Source organism: Herpailurus yagouaroundi, unplaced genomic scaffold (assembly GCF_014898765.1).
Source record: "Herpailurus yagouaroundi ecotype Mexico unplaced genomic scaffold, PumYag 29, whole genome shotgun sequence".
NCBI classification, from domain to species: Eukaryota; Metazoa; Chordata; class Mammalia; order Carnivora; family Felidae; genus Herpailurus; species Herpailurus yagouaroundi.
Window position 1 is genome coordinate 61591793 of NW_024412377.1, and position 19849 is coordinate 61611641.

General features: G+C 38.9%; 1 protein-coding gene and 1 long non-coding RNA gene across 3 annotated transcripts; one reads left to right on the plus strand and one right to left on the minus strand.

Annotated features, from left to right (window-relative positions):
* Positions 1–877: 877 nt before the first annotated feature.
* On the minus strand, positions 878–2774 carry LOC121010973 (uncharacterized). Its single transcript, XR_005781444.1, has 3 exons — positions 2552–2774; positions 2037–2141; positions 878–1222 (listed from the first exon to the last, which is right to left on the minus strand). It is a non-coding gene; the product is annotated as an uncharacterized LOC121010973 (long non-coding RNA).
* Positions 2775–2918: 144 nt separating this feature from the next.
* NPM1 (nucleophosmin 1) lies at positions 2919–19170 on the plus strand. Of its 2 annotated transcripts, XM_040444847.1 has the most exons (11): positions 2919–3093; positions 5177–5256; positions 5849–5968; positions 6307–6400; positions 7005–7111; positions 7234–7301; positions 12032–12089; positions 12647–12730; positions 13428–13529; positions 15760–15834; positions 18814–19170. In XM_040444847.1, exons 1-11 carry the CDS (start codon positions 3036–3038, stop codon positions 18850–18852), a joined length of 885 nt encoding a protein of 294 aa, XP_040300781.1. In that variant the 5' UTR covers positions 2919–3035; the 3' UTR covers positions 18853–19170. The 2 variants fall into 2 exon arrangements, with proteins under 2 accessions (XP_040300781.1, XP_040300788.1); XM_040444854.1 differs by lacking the exons at positions 15760–15834; positions 18814–19170 and adding an exon at positions 14519–14576.
* The last annotated feature ends 679 nt before the right edge of the window (positions 19171–19849 follow it).

A 19849-nucleotide genomic window follows, 5' to 3' on the forward strand; every position in this document is an offset into this window, starting at 1 on the left:
AACCCACGAACCTCGAGATCATGACCTGAGCAGAAATCAAGAGTTTGCTGCTTAACTGACTGAGCCCCCCAGGTGCCCCTGTTCCTCTTCTTATGAGGGTACCAGCATTATTGAATTGGGGCTGATCTTTATGACCTCACTTAATCCCTGGGAATAGGAATGGGACTATGGAAAGAAGGGCACTTTTACTTTCCCACTTTGAATAGGCCTAAATAATTTTACTGTATTTTAAAAAGTGAGCATTCATTGGGGTGCCTGGGTGGCTCAGTCAGTTAAGCATCTGACTTCGGCTCAGGGCATGATCTCATGTTTCATGGGTTTGAGCCCCACATTGGGCTCTGTGCTGACAGCTCAGAGCCTGGAGCCTGCTTTGGATTCTGTGTCTCCCCTCTCTGCTCCTCCCCTGCTCACACTCTCTCTCTCAAAAATAAATAAACATTAAAAAAAACTTTTTTAAAAAGTGAGCATTCATTACATTTGTAAATCTGAAAAAAAATGCTGTATTTTTTTTAACTGCCTGATTCCATGAGATAATACCTAGACTAGGTGCTGAAGATATTTAAAAAACAAATGTATTTCTTTATGTAACATGAGATATAGTGCCCACATCGCTCAGGCTCTGTGCAAAGCTGTGTTTGAATAATCACGGTCCAGAATCCAGAAAGAAATTACAAAGCAGTCCCAACTGATACTGGCATGGGCTCAAAGACAACTAACCTCTCGTCCTCCACTCTCCTATAGTTCCTCTTGAGACTTTCTCATTCTTTCTCATGCCTAAATCTTTTTTTTTTTTTTTAAGATTGCAGATTTTTTTTTTACCTCAATACCTGGGATTCATTGTCTTACCGCTTTGAACAATGAAGAGGTGAACACAAAGTGAGCAGCAGGCAAAAGTTTATTAGAGTGTAAGATGAGAAAGGAAAAATAGTATGAAAGCTCTTTTAACAGAGAGGGGGAAGTGGGGGCATTCTAAAGTGAATGCCGGTGACAATAGGCAAGGGTCTTTGTTTTATAAGGTTTTGGCTGCCCCCCCTTCCCTTCCACCTTGTTTCTTCTCACGTCCTACTCTTATTGGCTTGATAGCTCTAGGTGCGGGGCTGCCCATTACTGATTGGCTTGTTTCCATTGTAGGTGGTCTATGGCCATACTGTTCCATGTGGGTCATTTGTTTTATGGTCTACTTATATTTAGTCAGGTCTTTAGTCAAATTCCTGAAGGGAACCTGAGGGGAAGTAGGTGGTGTCCATTAATTCTTAAGAGGGACCTTATGCCTGAGGGGGTTTGCTGTGGTCTGACACTCCCAGCATTGTTCCAAAATAGGTGTTTTTCTCCACTCAGGGACCTCAGTTCCCAAGCTTTCCCTCTCGGCCTACTGAATCCTATCTTTTCCTATCATAGTCCTCCCTGCCTTTTCTCAGTTCTTTACAAATATTTCCTTCTAAGTGTCAAGATTTCCTCTAGCAATTGGTCATACTCTGCGTCTCAAAAGATCCAAGAACCAGACTGGTGAAGATTCTTCTTCGGTTGAGGGTGGGGAACAGCTTGGTGGCATTCACATATCAGTTACACTGATTTCTCCAAATTTAGAATTATGATACTGTTAATTAATAGTTGATTCACATGTATTATAGTTTATCATCCCAACTAGATTGTATTTGGAGAATAGGGGGTGGGGCACTGCTGTCACTATTTTTACTCCTTCCAGTATTAAATTTTTTAACCTGTTGATGTGAACAAGATAATTAGGGGATTCCTTAAAAAAATGCACCAATGCCCAGGGGATGGGGTGGGGGGGGGCATCCTCAGTTTGTCCAGGTGTAGCTTGTTTAGAATGCTAATTTTCAGGCTCACTCCCAAAGAATCTTAATTGAGATCTATGTATTTAAGTCATATGGTTTCTTCACAGGTCAGAACATTCTTAGCAACGTTAAAGATTAGGAACTGCACTGCCTCAGAGACTGGACTCACACATAACCCTCCACACTTGTTTACAGGGCTGTTAACACTGGACTTCGAGCTAGAGAACCCTGCCTTACCACTTCTTCCATTTGGGCACCTTGCTTCATCTCTTCTGGACTGTTGTCTGGTCTCCAAAGTGGGGGTAGTCACATCTGCCACACAGGATCTTACGTGGGGGCACACTGTGGATATAAAGCCCTTATAAAATCTTGTGTATCTGGAGCAATCAGGCCCGGTTCCTGCCCAGCTCGTATGGAAGAGGTTCACTCAGTCCCCAAAGGGCCCCAAATGACAAAGAGTGATTTCAACTTCAGAGATGTTTTCTCAGAAAGGAAAGAGCTATAAAAGCGGTTGAGTAAGTCTGGACAGCAACTACATCCTTTCTCCCCAACAAAGAAAAATCAGTAATCTACAGTTTCTGGCACCTGAAGCTTAAACTTTGGGGAAACAATAAACTCTGAGCCCAAGCCTTCAGGCAAGTAAAAATCCCGAGGTGGTTATGCCTGTCTGGAGGTCTGCGAGACACGAAGTGATGGAGAAAGGTGAACCCAGCTGCTCTCTGGGTCACTTGCAACCGGCTCGCTCTCCATACCTAGTACAGCCAAGGACTGCCGTCGCCATTTTACAGGGTGGGCAGCGCAGGCTTCTGGCGCTAGGCCGGCCCGCCAGAACCGGGGAGGACGTGGAAGGGTTGGAGGAGGGTAGCGCGCGCTACCAGGAGAAAGCACGCGTGCGCACAGGCGGCGCCGGCGGAGGGGTGGGGCCCGGGTACGAGTGCGCCTGCTCGGTGGGAGCCCGCGAAGTACCTGGAGGAGGTGGGGGGCGAGGTAGAAAGGAGTGGGGTTGAAGAGCGCTTGCGCGGGAGGGCGACCGTCCAGGGAGGGGGGGGGCTCCCGAGCACGCGCGCGGAGACGGGACTTGGGAAGCTCTCGCGAGATCTTCACGGTGCTATATATGTGCGCAGGGAGCCCGCGTCCTTTCCCTGGTGTGATTCCGTCCTGCGCGGCTGTTCTGTGGAACAGTAGTCGTTTTTCTCCGTCCGCCTTCTCTTCCACCTAAGTGCGTGCCACCACCTCATGGAAGATTCGATGGACATGGACATGAGCCCCCTGAGGCCCCAGAACTATCTTTTCGGTAAGTGCTGGGGGGTTGGGGCGAGGCCGAGCGGGGCCTGGTGGCTTTGAGGTGGGGGGGCGGGAAACCCACTGAGGCCTAGGCTGATAGAGAAACCTGGGCTGGTAGAGGGAGGGAAGCGGGCCGCTGGGGCCTTGCAGCCTAAGAGATGGGAGGCCGGGAGAGGAGAACTGAAGCATGAAGCGGTGGAAGGAGGGCGGCCTGAAGCCTGGGGCGTGAGCGATCCGAGGCCCAGGGCCTGAGGTAACGTAGAACCGGCCTGCCGAGGGGTCGGCTTTGCTTGTAGCACACGGTAGGGCCACGGGCATTATTCTCCCTTGGAGTGTGTGATTTCATAGGCTTGTGATTCTTGGCTGGGGTCATTGATGCCGGGTCCCGGCGTCCGGCTGGAGGTTGTGGGGGTCCGTGGTGTGCGGCAGTGGCTGCTTTTCTGGGGGAAAGGATACTTAGAGTCCGGCGTTGGCCTCAGGCCTGAGGAGTCTGGAGCCCTACAGCGGAGAATTCAGTCCCGGTGCCTCGGCCGCTTACGGGGGGAGGGGAGGCGCGGCCGGGCGTGAGGAGGCCGCAACCGCTGGGAGCACGTGGTTGCCACGTGGTTGGGGGAAGGAGGGGGGTGTGGGCACTACATCCGGGGCTCCCTGGTGTCTTGTCACTCCGGAGCCTGGGATCCTGGGGCTTAATTGAAACTGTTAGGCGGGAAATGTTGGGTGAAGTGGGGAGTAGAGCCAAGATTCTGGAAGTCTTTGTTCGGTGCTTAACATCTACGATGGCAGATCTCAATTACAGAGTACTTTTCCTATCTCATATTGGTAAGTGGAAATTAGCCCACTTTGCAGGTGACGATGCTCGTGCTCAGAACTGAAGTGATTCAGTGAAGGTTGTACTTGTAGTTAGAGACTAGATAGATCTAAAGCAAGACCCTTGTCTCTATGCGTTATTTGTAAGTATATGTATGTTCTTTTTTTTTTTTGGAGGGAAGCTGGTGGAAACAGCCTTCTGTGCGGCATTGAGCAAACAGCCTTTTTGAGAAGATAGGAGATGTGTGTAGGTTTCAGGCTTTTTGAAAAGATAGGAGATGTGTGTAGGTTTCAGTTTGAGTCCATAAGATCTGATACAATTTTGGAATCTTGACCTCCCTTCCCTCCAGAACTCCAGTACCATAGTAGAAAGCGACCAGCTTTGGTTTTTGAATCTTAAGTGAAATTGATCGTCGTGGCCATATCTTTGTCAGTCAGGCTGTGAAATAGTGCAAATTTGGTTACACATTTTTTTTTAATAGACCATGCTGAGATGTGTTAATTGACATAACATTTAGGCATTTATGTGCCCGTAACTGTTAGATGACAATTAAATGGAATCCTATAATTAAAATGTTATTCTGTCGGTACTTGAAACAACTTGCCTATTGATGGAATGGGAGTAGATAACTCCTACATTAAGTAAGGCTGTTTTGACTAGCTGGGGTTTCTGGTCAGTATACGGTTTAATCCTTTCTATTGGAAATATCCTTATGATATAGCTAATCTTAAACATAATTTGAGCATAATTTAATGCATATCATTTCTGTTAACTTCAAGGATAGGATATTGATCCCTGTGCCAAGTTTTGATGCATGTTTGTAGTTTTTCCCTTGTAAATACAAATTCACGTAGGTGTTTGTGTAACCATTCATTTCTAAATTTGCCACTTGTCCTGTATACTTAGGTAGGTAATTTTTTTTTTTAAACAGTGCGATTTTATCAACCTTGTATATTAGACTTAGTTTCAGATACTGGTTTCAGTTTTTACTAAACTTTTGGGCCTGTTTCTACCTAAGAATGTAATAGTGTAGCTGAAAATGAGATAGTATAGTGGGGAAGTAGAATTTATAAAGCCCTGTATGGATGTTATTTGATATTTATAGACACTTGTGTTTAAGAAACCCAGGAAGAGATACTTCTGCCTTGCCATCTGGTAGCTAGAATAGTGGAAAATCTGTTCACAAATTAACTGTTTTTTTTTTTTTTTTTTTTTTTTTTTTGGTTACCCTCACTTAAGTTTCAGAGCTAATTCTTTTTTGTTGTTGCTATTTTCCCCTTTTCAGGTTGTGAACTAAAGGCTGACAAAGATTATCACTTTAAAGTGGATAATGATGAAAACGAGCACCAGTTATCTTTAAGAACGGTAAGTTAAACTTTTCAAAATAAACTATTTAACCTTTCTTGATTTCAGTCTATTCCTGTTTGAGTGACTTAATAACTTTGTAATAGTATTTTTTATAACTGAGTATTGTATGTATTTGCTTACGTACCTGTGGTGTAAAACTTGGCCTCTTTACCTCTCATTTAGTAATCACGCAAAGTTCTGTCACACTACTGTGACATACTGTGACATATGCTGCCCATATTTATGTACTTTGCTTCTTTGGCTGCATTGTAAAGCCCTTTAAGGCAGTGATAAATCTTTTTGTCCTCTATAGTGACTAGCCTGTAGCCTTTCTGCCTAGCTTGCAGTCAGTGGTCAGTAAACGTTAGGTGATCCATACTGTGGGTAGATGATAACCTATAACAATGCCATCAAATTTTTAAGCGTTTCAAATTTGAGTATGAGAAATGATTGGCAAGGCCACATAAAACTTGAGACAACGTTGTGCACAAATTAGTTTTCCATTAGTGGTGATAATGGGTTTATAATTCTGGTTTTTCTTTTTTGCAGACAAATTTTGGGGGAATTTTAAAGTAGAATAACTAAAGTTGAAGTAACTTTTTGTTCACAGGTCAGTTTAGGAGCTGGTGCAAAGGATGAATTGCACATTGTTGAAGCAGAGGCAATGAATTATGAAGGCAGTCCAATTAAAGTCACACTGGCAACTTTGAAAATGTCTGTACAGCCGACGGTAAGGGCACTTAACTGCTGGATTTTATGTTAAGGTCTAATTCTGTTGTGTTACGGTAGGTGCCCTTTAGGTTACTACACCAAGGGCATTGAAGAAGGAATTTTCTTTGGTACTTCTGGTAACTGGCTGTGTCTTATGTCACTGTGGGGTTGAATGGTCAACTCTTGAACATAGTGGTTTGCTACCTGTTAGAGGTGAGAAACAGGTTCACTGGTTTGTTCATTTGGTTTATGAGTTTGCCTATTTACATTTTTGTAAGTCTGTTATGAACAGGTATTTATACCAAATACTTTTGTTTTCACAATATTTAGTGATTTTTAAAAGTTTTTCCTTTTCAGGTTTCCCTTGGGGGCTTTGAAATAACACCACCTGTGGTCTTACGGTTGAAATGCGGTTCAGGGCCTGTGCATATTAGTGGACAGCACTTAGTAGGTATGTTATGTATTGTGCTGTTTATTCTCTTTTAATGCAGTTAACTTTGTTCCCAATTTGGACTTTGTAAAGCATGCTTAGTTTTAGTACTGCCGTCTTTATTAATAGGTTGAAGTGGAAATAGAGTAACTTAAACTGGAAAAGCCTGTTTTTTTTGTTTTTGTTTTTCATTTAAAGCCTAGTAGAGTGCTGGCCTTCAAAGTTGCTTTTTAAAAAAATTTTCGGTTCCCTATTTGCTGTTTTCATAGTTCTTTTTTTTTTAAATTTTTTTTAACGTTTATTTATTTTTTTGGGACAGAGAGAGACAGAGCATGAACGGGGGAGGGGCAGAGAGAGAGGGAGACACAGAATCAGAAACAGGGTCCAGGCTCTGAGCCATCAGCCCAGAGCCCGACGCGGGGCTCGAACTCACGGACCGCGAGATCGTGACCTGGCTGAAGTCGGACGCTTAACCGACTGCGCCACCCAGGCGCCCCTCATAGTTCTTTTTTAATGTTCATTTAAAATTTTTAAATGCTCCTTACTGTATGTTATGCTCTTTTTTCTGAGTTCTTGCTTGTTGGTTGAGTTTTATTCGTAGCTAATAAATAATTTTTTATTTTAGCTGTGGAGGAAGATGCAGAGTCAGAAGATGAAGAGGAAGAGGATGTGAAACTCCTTAGTATATCTGGAAAACGTTCTGCCCCTGGAAGTGGTAGCAAGGTTCCACAGGTATAGGTGTAAAGATCTCTTTTGGTTTGGTGATTTTGGTCTTTGGTTTGGTGATTAAGATCAGCACTTGTATATGAGTATGTGTGTATATATTAACATATATATATGTATTATTTTTTAAGAAAAAAGTAAAACTTGCTGCCGATGAAGATGATGATGAAGATGACGATGATGACGATGATGATGAAGAGTAAGTGTGTTCTAGAAACTTGATGTAGCTGTATGGGGAGTAGTTTATGAAAGTTATTTACCACAGTCCTCCATGAAATTAAGTGAGTTTAATTAAAGAAAGAGTAAATGATCAGTGGTTGTCACTGCATTACATTAGCTGAGTTGAAGGATACTATTGGGATTAAGAACCTTTAAAATGCAGTGTGGGAGTGCTTCTGTCAGTTAAATGTCCTACTTCCAGCTCAGGTCTTGATCTCACGGTTGGTTCGAGCCCTGCGTCAGGCCCTGTGCTGACAGCTCAGAACCTGGAGGCTGCTTCAGATTGTGTCTCCCCCTTTCTGCCCCTCCCCTGCTGTTGGCTCTTTTTCTCAGAAACGTTAACGAAAAGTTGCAGTGTGTTGCAAATTTTCAAGAGTATGCAGGATTTCCCAAACGTGTCCGACTAGATAACTTTTTTCTGACGAAGATTTAGTGAACATGTGATTAGGTATGTCTTCCACTGAACAGTTTATGATGAATGGTTTGGGTGAAAAGAGAATCTGAATAGCTCCAGCAACATTTGTTTTGTGTGTTGTCATTTAACGACTCCCCCCCCCCCCCCAAAGGATTTTGGCCCTTGGTTCTCTGATTGTTACTGATAAAATTTTTCTAAAAGAGATTAAGATTTTCTTGGAAAGGATTTGATAGGTTTATTAAATTTGGTTAGGCTAAGTAAACAGTTACATGCCCACTAAAGAATAAAATGGTATTTATAATTGGTCTTTCCTGTTTCCAGTAATGTCAGTAATTTGTAATAAGTTGAACTTTTAATTGACAGCTTTGTTTCTGAGTTCCCAGGTTGGTCCATATATATTTATTGAAAACGTAATTCGAATAGAATATAGGAAAGACTGATCAAACATGCACTAGTTAATGATCATGTCTGGGAGTTAGGTTTTCAGTAACCTCAAGTAGCCAACCTGGTAGTTCTTTAAAAAGCCCTTTGGGCAGGACAGTGAAGGCAGAAAGTAGGAAAAGGCTGAGTTGAATGCTTAACAAAATTCAAAATTACTTGCATATCAAATTTAAAACAATATAGTTGGTACTTTATTGTTAACTGCTTTTGAGTATAGTTATCAGTAAGAATTAAAGTGATACACTCCAAGAGAAATAGGGGAAATGGGCTTAAAACAAATGAGAAATATGGATGGTGTATATGGATGGTGTATGGTGCTTAGTTATATTTGAGTTTATTTAGTCCTTGATTTCAGGTTACCTTTGTCTAGGTATACTGTCTATGCACAGTAGCATATTCACTGAGGAGAAAATCTCTTCTAGGAAGAAAGGCTTTCGAGTAGGGACCTGATTGTTACCTTCAATCTGCTTGGGTTTTGAAAGATTTCCTGTCTTTAAAATGGGGATTTTTCCTGATACAACCACAACATAGAGTAGTCTCTGTTCTTCCATGTTCCAAGTTGCCTTTAGGTTTGGTAGTGTGGGAAGAATGAAGTGTGTGTGTATTTGTTAGTTTTCATGGAAGGGAAGAAGGGGTAAAGGGGTGGGTAGTCAGATAACGTATGTATAGGGTAGAGATAGTTAAATAAAACCGCTTATGACAGTGGTTTTATAGAAATCATTGTCATTCTTGTTTCTAGTGTGGGGAGGCACATAAAGAGATTGGGTTCTAAAGCCAAAATTGACAGAATCACTGTTTAAAGGACTGTATCTATGGCTTTGTATGTATTACATGATACTTGACCATTTTAACCCAATTCTGAAAAGATGGGTGTTTCCTTTGGTTGCACATAGATGAAACTGCTCCTGAGAAGGAAAGGAAACTTAAAAAAAAATTATTTTTGAATGTTTATTATTTTTGAGGGAAAGAGAGACAGAGCGTGAGCAGGGGAGGAGCAGAGAGAAAGGGAGACACAGGATCCAAAGCAGGTTCCAGGCTCTGAGCTGTCAGCACAGAGCCTGACGGGGCTCGCACTCACGAACCGTGAGATCATGACCTGAGCCGAAGTCAGACGCTTAACCAACTGAGCCACCCAGGCGCCTTGAAGAATAACTTTTTGACTAGTATATAATGTTGTTATGTCGTCCGAAATCATTCTATAATCACTTCCTTCACCTGGCTCTACTCAGCCACTGTTTCTCATTTTTAATAAAATCAGTTATTTTGCATATTTAATGTAAATGGAATCATACAATACGTGATTTATGACTGGGTTTTAAAAGAACCATTTACTTTGGGGCACCTCGGTGGCTCAGTTGGTTAAGTATCCAACTCTTGATTTTGGCTGAGGTCATAGTCTCATGGTTTGTGGGATCACGCCCTACTTGGGATTCTTTCTCTCTGCCCCTCTCCTGCTCGCGTGTGCATGGTGTCTCAAAAAGAAATACACAACTTAAAAAAATTATTTATGTTGAAGCATTCCTAGTACAGTAAAACCTTGGTTTGCAGGCATAATTTATTCCAGAAACATGTTTGCACTCATAGATCAGTGAATTTCCTCATAAGAAATAGTGGAAACTCAGATGATTCGTCCCACAATGCAAAAATATTCATATGAAAATGATTGTAATACTGGAATATAATACAAAAATAATAAAGAATACAAAACATAAAGAGAATTTAAATTTAACCTGCACTTGGAAAACCTTCATAGCTGGTGTGAGGGAGACGAGAGGAGGGTTATTGTGTAGGATGACTTTCACTACCAGTAATGGCACCACTGCTATCTATTGGCTCAGTGGAATCTTTTTTACAGTACAGTATTAATAAACTTGTCATCTATTTAGTGTAACTGGCAATAAAGCAGCAGAGGAAAGGGTCTGTATCTGCCGGCAGCCTGACCTAGAATGAAGCAAAGGAGCAAAGGATTGTCCATAGGCGCTTTGAAGTGACAAAAAATACCCTAGTGCCAGTTGTGGGCACCTTCCAACATTTTGAAAAATCACTGATTTCTACCAAACACTGCGACCTGAGACCAATCATCCGAGCATAGGAGACAATCACCCCCAATCCTACAGAGCGAACCGTTGGTTTAGTTGTGAGATAGGATGTTTGGTGTCACATACTCTTCTTAACTACAGATTTCACTGGTTTATCAAGTTAATTTATTGTAGACTTGTTTGCTCGTCTTGTGGAACGCTCACAGAACAAGTTACAATCCAAGGTTTGTGTCTTGATTTTTTTCTAGATTACTGAGTTAAAAGAGGGTTTTTTTTTGTTTATTTCTGAGAGAGCGTGGGCATGCTGGGGAGGGGCTGAGAGGGAGAGAGAACACATCTCAGGCAGGTTCCCAGCTGTCAGCACAGAGTCCCATGTGGGGCTGAAACTCACAGAACTGTGGGATCATGATCTGAGCTGAACTGACTGAGCCACTTAGGTATCCCAGTGTTAGTTTTCTTTTAATGTTTTGGGACAAGTCCCTTATCAGATACATACAATTCATAAATATTTTCTTCCATTCTTTCCACTCTTCAGTGGTATCCTTTGCACAAAAATTTTTTGGTTTTTTTTCTTTTTTTTTTTTTTAATTGAAGCATAGTTGACAACACAGTGTTATATTAGCTTACATTTTTTTTTTAAGGTTTTATGAAGTCCAGTTTGTTAGCTTGTGCTTTTGGTGTCAAACCTAAAAATTTAGACCCTTGGTCCATTTTGAATCAGTTTTTGTACATGGTGTGAGGTAGAGGACTAACTTAAATTCTGCATGTGGATTTCTAGTTTTCCCAGCACTATTTATTAGCCTTTCAACTCTTGAATTTTATTGATATAGGTCTATCCTTCTGCTAAAACAATTGTCCTGGTTTGTAGTTCTTGTGGGTTTCTTTTGAAAATACTGAATCCTAACTTTGTTCTTTCTCAAGTTTGTTGTTGGCTGCTCTCGGTTCCTTGAATTTTGATGCAAATTTTAGGATCAATTTCTATAGAGAAGCCAGCTGGGACTCAAGGATTTCGATGAACCTGTAGATTAATAGAGTTGCCACCTCAGTAAAATATTTCTACTGATCTGTGAACGTTAGATGTGTTTATTTTAATTTCTTTAAACTATAATCTCCACTTTGTAAAATTTTTATGCCTTTTAATTGTAAAAACATAATTCTCATTTTAACCATGGTTTTTTTTAAAGTGTACAGTTCAGGAATGTTATCCATATTCACATTGTTTGACAGGTCTCAAACTCTTGTAGTAATACTGAAAATCTCATGAAAACAACTCATTTCTATCTTCAGCCCCTGGCAACCACCATTCTACTTTTGGCTCTATAAAGAGTATAAAGATTACTTTTGATGTGTTATATTAAGTGGGATTGTACAGTATGTTTCTTTTTGTGACTGTCTTTTTTCAGTTAATGTCCTCAAGATTTATTCATCTTCAGCATGTGACAGGAATTCATTAAAACAGAATATTCCAAGAATGTAAATTGTGATAACTGTCAAAAAACCTCAAATATTCCATTAAATATATAGAACATTTTAAAAATCTGTTTGACTGTTAATGGATATGTGAGTTGCTTCTACCTCTTGGAAATTGTGAATAATGCTATAATGATGATGAATGGACAAATATCTCTTAAGATCCTGCTTTCAGTTCTTTTTGTCAATTCCAGAAAGTTCAAAATTTCTTAATACCTTGATTTGATTGTCTAAACTTATTGATTCATCGGCTCTTCTATGAAATTGGTTCGTAGCCAGTTTCTACATAGGCTTCTTGGTTTATGAGTGCGTTGAATCAGTAATAATGGCTCATTTCATTTGTAGTGATGATGATGATGATTTTGATGATGAGGAAGCTGAAGAAAAGGCTCCAGTAAAGAAAGTAAGTAGGATACAATGGTACAGGGTTGCCAGAAGTTGCTAGTAACAAATGATGATAGATAAATTTTTGTGCTCTTCACTTGTAGTTAATGAAAGCTGGCTTGGGAGGAGTTAATGATCTAATACTTTAAAAATTAGCCCATGGGGCGCCTGGGTGGTGCAGTTGGTTAAGCGTCCGACTTCAGCCAGGTCACAATCTCGCGGTCCGGGAGTTCGAGCCCCGCGTCGGGCTCTGGGCTGATGGCTCAGAGGCTGGAGCCTGTTTCCGATTCTGTGTCTCCCTCTCTGCCCCTCCCCCATTCATGCTCTGTCTCTCTCTGTCCCAAAAATAAATAAACGTTGAAAAAAAATTTTTTTTTAAATTAGCCCTGAGTTGGGGTAGTCTTAAGATTTCCTAGTAGTGGACAGTGATCTACTTTTTTTACCCATGTGGCCTTCTTCCACTTTAAAACTTTGGTCAGAATTTTTTTTTTTTTTGGTTTTAGCAAACTACTACTTTTATATGGTTTGGGGCAGTTACGTAGGAGGGCATTGATTAAGATTAATTTATAATTGCAGTCTATACGAGATACTCCAGCCAAAAATGCACAAAAATCTAACCAGAATGGAAAAGACTCAAAACCATCAACACCAAGATCAAAAGTGAGTGGCATCATATACCTAAACACAGCCTTTGTTGAAGTAGTTAGGAAAGTTAAAAGTTCTATGGAAGAAGGTAGTCTGAAATTTGATAGTGCTTGGAGAACACTTGTAATTGATGTCTTAAAAGCACTAAAATACGCTTGTTGGTAATCATTATCCTATATGTATCATTTCTGGCATTCTAGTGGAAGAGAAAGCCAGCACAAAGATTTTATTGTGTTAGAGTTGTCTCCTGTAAGGAATCTTATTTGTTGAAAGATATTATTTATGGCATAGCAGAGTTTCTCAACCCTGGCTGCATGTTAGAACCTAATAGCAGCTTAAAGGAACCACAATACCTGGTCTTGGAGGTTACTATTTAAAAGCTATGGGAATGGGTATCAGGCATCTAGCTGCATTGACTTGCTTAATTCTTGGAGCCTTATGCTTTCAATTTTGATGGTATCCTTTTTAAGTGTGAACTAATCTGATGTGAAATATAAAAGCAAACTCAAACTATTCTATTTTTTAAGGAACGATTTTAAGAATATAATTGTTCAGTCATGAATTAATTTATGACACCTGAATTCTGGTTGTATACATTTTACAAGGAAGGATTGTAAATAATGCTTTTCTTGAGAACATATGTAGGATGGGTTTTAACAGTATACGTAAGTGTATACACTTACAACCTTTCGAAATTCAACTTGTTTTTCAGGGTCAAGAATCTTTCAAAAAACAGGAAAAGACTCCCAAAACACCGAAAGGACCTAGTTCTGTAGAAGACATTAAAGCAAAAATGCAAGCAAGTATAGAAAAAGTGAGTAAAATGATCTTTCCTGAAGAAGCTTGATAAAGGTATATTTTCCCCTCTCTCAAACACCATTGTGAAGGCTTGGAACAAGATTGTTCCTTATTGTTTTTCCTTGATGTATCTGTCCCTTATGTGCTCTTGGTTTTCAGAAGTGTATTACTTGTTATTTACATTCATTTCTAGTCTCAGTGATTTTTTTTTTTTTTTTTTTGCGTATTTGAAGTTACGTATATATTCTTTCATAAAAGAAATACAAGTAAGTTGATTTTAAGATTTGTCTCTGACTTCAGATGTTAAAGATTCAATGAGAACGTTTTCCTTTCTTTTTGTAAGATGCTACAGAACCAGCAGAGGGCGTATGAGTCTTACAAAATTGCAAGCTGCTGGTTGCTTGGTATAGTTAAAAAAAAAAAAAACCTCCTAATTTGAGTCCTTTTATTTGCCTTTTACACCAAGGTATTACCAGTCAATATATGTGGATCTTTGACCAATACGCTTACATTTAGTTGCCTTTTGTCTTAAATAGTGGAAACAAGAAATTTGCTCTCATCCTGCTGCTTACTTGACTGGAGAACTAAACTTCTTAAACTAGTGAATTTGGACTTGTAGAAAATGGAATGGAATAATCAATTTAAATGTATTCAAACATTTGAGAAAAGCTAGAATTCTGAGAGATATAATATTAGACCCCAGTTTTTGAGAATAAACGTGGGATGGTGAGGAAAAGTTGCTCCTTTGCCCATGTTTTTCCTGTGTTTTCTAGGTTCTACCTGGCTTCAGTAGATTTCCTTGTGCAGTGAAGAGTCAGTTGGAAAAATAACATTTAGAAGCAGAATGTATTATGTATTGTTTTTGCTTTAGTAATACTGTAAACCTTTCTAGTCTTCTGGTGTCACTGCTTTATATTTATCCCTTTCACAGTGCTAAAATGACCTTTTTAGATAACCCTCCCCCCCCCATTTTAATATGGACCTATCTCCTTGGTTTAATTACAGGCGAATTGAACAGTCCTGGGCACTACTGGTAAATTAAGCCCCAAGCTGGGGAGAGAGGAAAAGGAGAGAGAAATGTAGTCCATACTGAGTGTCATCAACAATCCAGACTGAAGTCTTCTATTTTAATCTCAAATCTCCTTTCCTGATTTGCCACCCACCCACGCCCCCTTCCAGGCTGGAAGCAATCTCATTCTTAGTCTCCTAAAGCACTTTCTTTTGGCTGCTGTGATTCAGTGAACATTATACCTTCTATGATTTGTGCATTTGCCTCACCTCTTTGACCATGTTTTAATCACCTTTGTTTGTATCTCCTTAGCTGCTCAATAAATATTTGAATGAATCAAATAAGAATGTATGTGGCAAATAATTTGAAAATGGAAATGACAGGTTTATTTTCTAGGTTATAGAGGCAATTTAAGAATCCCATACCATATTTCTGATCAGTTATTTTGTGCTATGATTCCTTTGGCATTCTGAAACCTTGGTCTTTTTAAAACGCATAGATGTTTCAGGTTACAAGAAAAAGTAAAATTTAGTTACCAAAATAAGGAACAAAGACGATATACTTAGTATGTTAAATAAGATAATTCAAAAGTAGAAATGACTGTAAACCGCAAGATATTTGCAGTAATTGCAGTCTTTGAAAATATTTGATGAAATATTTTGAAAATAACTTGGTGTTAGTACTGTTGTGATTCATCCCCTATGTCTATAACTGAAGGAGGTGCCAAGTTTTAGAGATCAGTGAAATGTAGGACTAATTTTTCTCCCGTTTGGACTTCATATACCTCTTGAACTGACTTCCAGGTTAGCGTGCTGGACTTAGGTTCTTAGTATGTATTAAGTGATGTTCAGTTTTGATCTCTTTGCAGTACTCAAGGGGTATACATTTGCTTTACATTTGGTTTGGGGGAGTATATAATAGAGTAGGCAGTCAAGCTGACATATTTGAGTGCCTGAGAATCTGTTGTAGCTCATATTTTATATTTTTAGGGTGGTTGGAGAGAATTTGAAATTTTGACAAACCTATCAATATAGGAGGACTATGAAAGACTCCTGTTCTATATATTGTTGCCTAATAGGTCTTTCTGGGTCTAAAAACTCAGTATTATTAAAATGAAAGAGTTGAAGGGGCAAGGAATCAATGGTCCATGTAAGAGTATGCAGATCTGTGAGGAATTTCATAATATCTCAAAAACAGTGTTCCTATACTTAAACGCAATAATGCTTTTGTTTCCTAGGGTGGTTCTCTTCCCAAAGTGGAAGCCAAGTTCATCAATTATGTGAAGAATTGCTTCCGGATGACTGACCAAGAGGTAACTGAATTTTCAGGAGACCTGACCAAATCCAAATTTTTTATTGTGATTTATTTATGATTATTTTCTTTAAGTGTTGGCTTCTTTTAAAAGGTTCCTAACCACAGACTATTACACTTCAGATTAAGTACATGGAAACTCTTAAGAATTTAGTTGGCAGAGATTGAGAAGATAACTTCTTAGTACATTTTTCTCAGTTTTTATATAGTTGGTAAATTATCTCTTCGTTACTGAGCGCAGTTTTACTCTGTTGGCTAAAGAAATGTGCTGTGGTTTCCTTGCTCCATTTGACTATTTGAGGTAGTCTGGTCTTTTGCTTTTTTGTGTGCTTGGGAAACACATTTTGCTGAAATCGACCTAATGTGTAAAATCAGGAAGCAAGAAGTCAAATTGTAGTTAATACTCAATGTAGTAGCTTGAATCAGCTGTTAATTTGTGTTATATATTATTTTGTTAGTAGAAATTGATGCATTTATTTTTATTGTCTTATGGTTGCTGACTCAAATGTAAGGAAAATGTAAAAAACAGGTAAGGGTGCTAGGTATCTTGTATATACAGAATATATGCTGTGTTAAATGGTTTTTGTCAGGAATCAATCCCTAAGCCTCCTGTGCCCAACTTTTTTCAGTAAATGAAATTTGTCCTTTTGAGGTAATTTTCTGCAGCAGTAGGTAGCACTTAAATCATTTACATGGCAGCACTATTTTTCTCCAATTTGAAACCCTTTTCAGTGTTTCAACACTGTTTACTATTACTTTGGAAGTTAGCCTTGATTGATAAGGCTGTGAGATGAAATTCGTTTTTACTCTTTTGGTTGCTATTCTGTTTATTTATATTTGAACCCCAAAATGCAAGTGAATTCTGTGAGTTTTCTGAATACTGGACATTTGTTAAAAGTCTATGAAACTGCAGTATACAATTGTCCAGTATTGCAAATAGTGGAAAGATGCATGCACTAACAAGGAAGCCTAAGACGTGATTTTTCCCGCTAGTACCAAAGAAAGTGGTGAAATAAAGTGTGTGATTAAGAAAAATTCAGAGAAGATAAAATAATAACCAAAGTTGTAAAGGCCTTCCACAAATGGTATAGTATCAGTCTTGGAGCTAAAGTAACTGAATTCACTGTTACCAGAAGTATTTTCTGACTCTAAAACTGGAAGCATACTGGGCAGGTGCCTGGGTGGCTCAGCCTCTGTTTGAGCATCGGACTCTTGATTTTTGGCTCAGGTCATGATCCAGGGTTGTTGGATAGAGCCCCATGTGGACCTGAGTGTGGAGCCTGCCCTGGATTCATTCTTTCTTTCTCTGCCCCTCTCCCCTCATACACATGTGCTCTCTTCTCTTTCTAAAATTAAAATAAACACAACTGGAAGCATATTTTGAAGTGCCAGGATGAAATTTCTACAGTATTAAAAAGTAGTTTCATTTATTGTTGTAGAGATTATCAAAGCTTAAATGCTTCACGTTTTTATGGCGTGCCTACATATACAAGTAATCACAATGTATAAAATATTGCCATTGCTTGTATAGTTTTCCTTGTGAAAAAGTTGCTTATGAGGATTTGGCTAGTAAAATCCCTTCCAGATGGGACTTGAGAAATACTAGTAAGTCTTTGTATAAGCTCTTGAATTAAGAGCTAATGAAAACAACTGTAGTTTTTTTGTGGAGAAACCACAGATCAAAGTTTGGTAAATGTTTATTTAAAGGTATTGTTTACTCAAAACTGATTGTACAAAATTCTGAGTGACCAGGAAGATTTTATGAGACTCTCAACATTTGATATTCATTTCCCTTGCATTTGAAACCCAGTGGCTGTTGAAAAACAGTAGTTGAGAGAATCAATCCTGTGTATTTGAAGCACTAAAATCATATTTTGGGAGAAGAGGCTGTAAATGTTCTTAGTGACATTTTTTAAATAGTACATCAAATAAAGGTTACTTTCTTAGTTTTAAATGACTGTTTAGCAGGATTATGTAAATTCAGAGATATTCAAAGAACTCACTGACCTGTATTTTATTGTTTTAAAGGAATTTGTTGAATCCTGTAAAGAATTGACAAACATCAAGACTATTTTTTATCTATTTACTTTTTAAAAGGTTTTATTTTGGAGTAATCTCTCTACCCAATGTAGGGTTTGAACCCACAACCTTGAGATCGAGTCACATGCTACACTGACTGAGCCAGCCAGGCACCCTGGGACTTAAAAGAACATTATTTATGGATAGGAAATGAAATGCGAACTTGAAGTGTATAACAACTATACTTAATCATGACTCATTTGAAGAATAATTCTTTCGCATGGATATTCATACTAGTATGAGAACAAGTATAGATTTCATGTATTGAAGTAAGGCGTAGAAGTGGAGTGATGCTTTTTTTTTTTTTTTTTTTTTTTTTGTCAGTAGACAACATTTAAATCCTTACATTTAAGGAATGGAAAAGCAGATGATGCCTTAGAATAGAAGACGGGTGTTTTAAGTGCTTTAACAAATCAGATAAGAACAAGGCTGAGTAGTTAATCTAGTGTATTTCAAGTACACATAATATTTTCGTATGTGTTCTACAGGCTTAGAACTAAGTATATGTAACTGTGTTAACAGAAATCTTATTTAACTGCATTTTCTGTATTTTTATGTGCTAAGTCTGGCAGCCCTGAGCAGAGGACATAGGCAGCATTGGCCAAACTGGCCTCTCTGCTCTTTCATTTCATTTATGTAAGCTGTTAAATGCCTACTAGTACCATTGACTTCGTTTACAAAGATTCACATGACTTTGTCTTTTTTGAAGTATTTGAAAGTAAATTATGTCTGAGTATAAATTCCCTTGCAATCAGTTCTTAATTATCTAGAGTTGAACCTTTTTGGTGGTAGGATGAAAAATAATAGGTATGTTGAACTGTACAAAGAAACATGGTTTAATTTATTGGTGTCTGTGAAGTGTTGTGGTTCTTTTAACCACATTTCTTTTTTTGTTTTCCAGGCTATTCAAGATCTCTGGCAGTGGAGGAAGTCTCTTTAAGAAAATAGTTTAAACAGTTTGTTAAAATTTTCCGTCTTATTTCATTTCTGTAACAGTTGATATCTGGCTGTCCTTTTTATAATGCAGAGTGAGAACTTTCCCTACCGTGTCTGATAAATGTTGTCCAGGTTCCATTGCCAAGAATGTGTTGTCCAAAATGCCTGTTTAGTTTTTAAAGATGGAGCTCCACCCTTTGCTTGGTTTTAAGTATGTATGGAATGTTATGATAGGACATAGTAGTAGTGGTGGTCAGACAAATGGAAATGGTGGGGAGACAAAAATATACATGTGAAATAAACTCAGTATTTTAATAAAGTAGCACTGTTTCTCTTTCTATTATTTACCCTTAAACTTTGTCAAAGAACTAGCTGTACATAGTTAAAAGTATCAGATAACACCTAAAAATCCCCTGAGAAACAGTCCTTGCCCTAAACCCTTTAAATTGTTCCTGCTTCTTAATTTTTCATTGTGAGCATTTAATGCTTCTACTTTCCTACCTCCTGATAATGGTTGATAATTGTGGTCATGCAGGCGTGTTTCCAGATGTTCAGTCAGGCCACCTATCCACGTACCCAGCCTTTTCACTGGTAAAATCTGGCATGTTAAACAGCTTGTAGCAGGCTTTCTTAACTTGGGTTCTTCATCTAAACCAGAACAGAAAATAAATTCTGTTGACCTTTTTCTCAGTTTGCCCAAAATAGCACATAATTTATACATTTTTAGATCCTTGGGAGAAAAGTTAATTTATTGCATGTGGTGGTTACATGAGGACATTCAGAGGCTAATCCTTGGGATCTGTGTTTTACCATGTGCCAGTTGCATGATGGTGTCATGGTTAGATTACTGTTCTTTTGTTTTGTTGTGGTGTATCCAGTAGTTTGCTAATCTATGGAGGAGGTATTTTCTGAGTACATGTAATCTGAAAAGTCACTTTTTAACAAAGTTCAGTGCCGCTAAATCTTAGAATTTTAATTGTGCCGTTTTGTCCTCCTCCTGA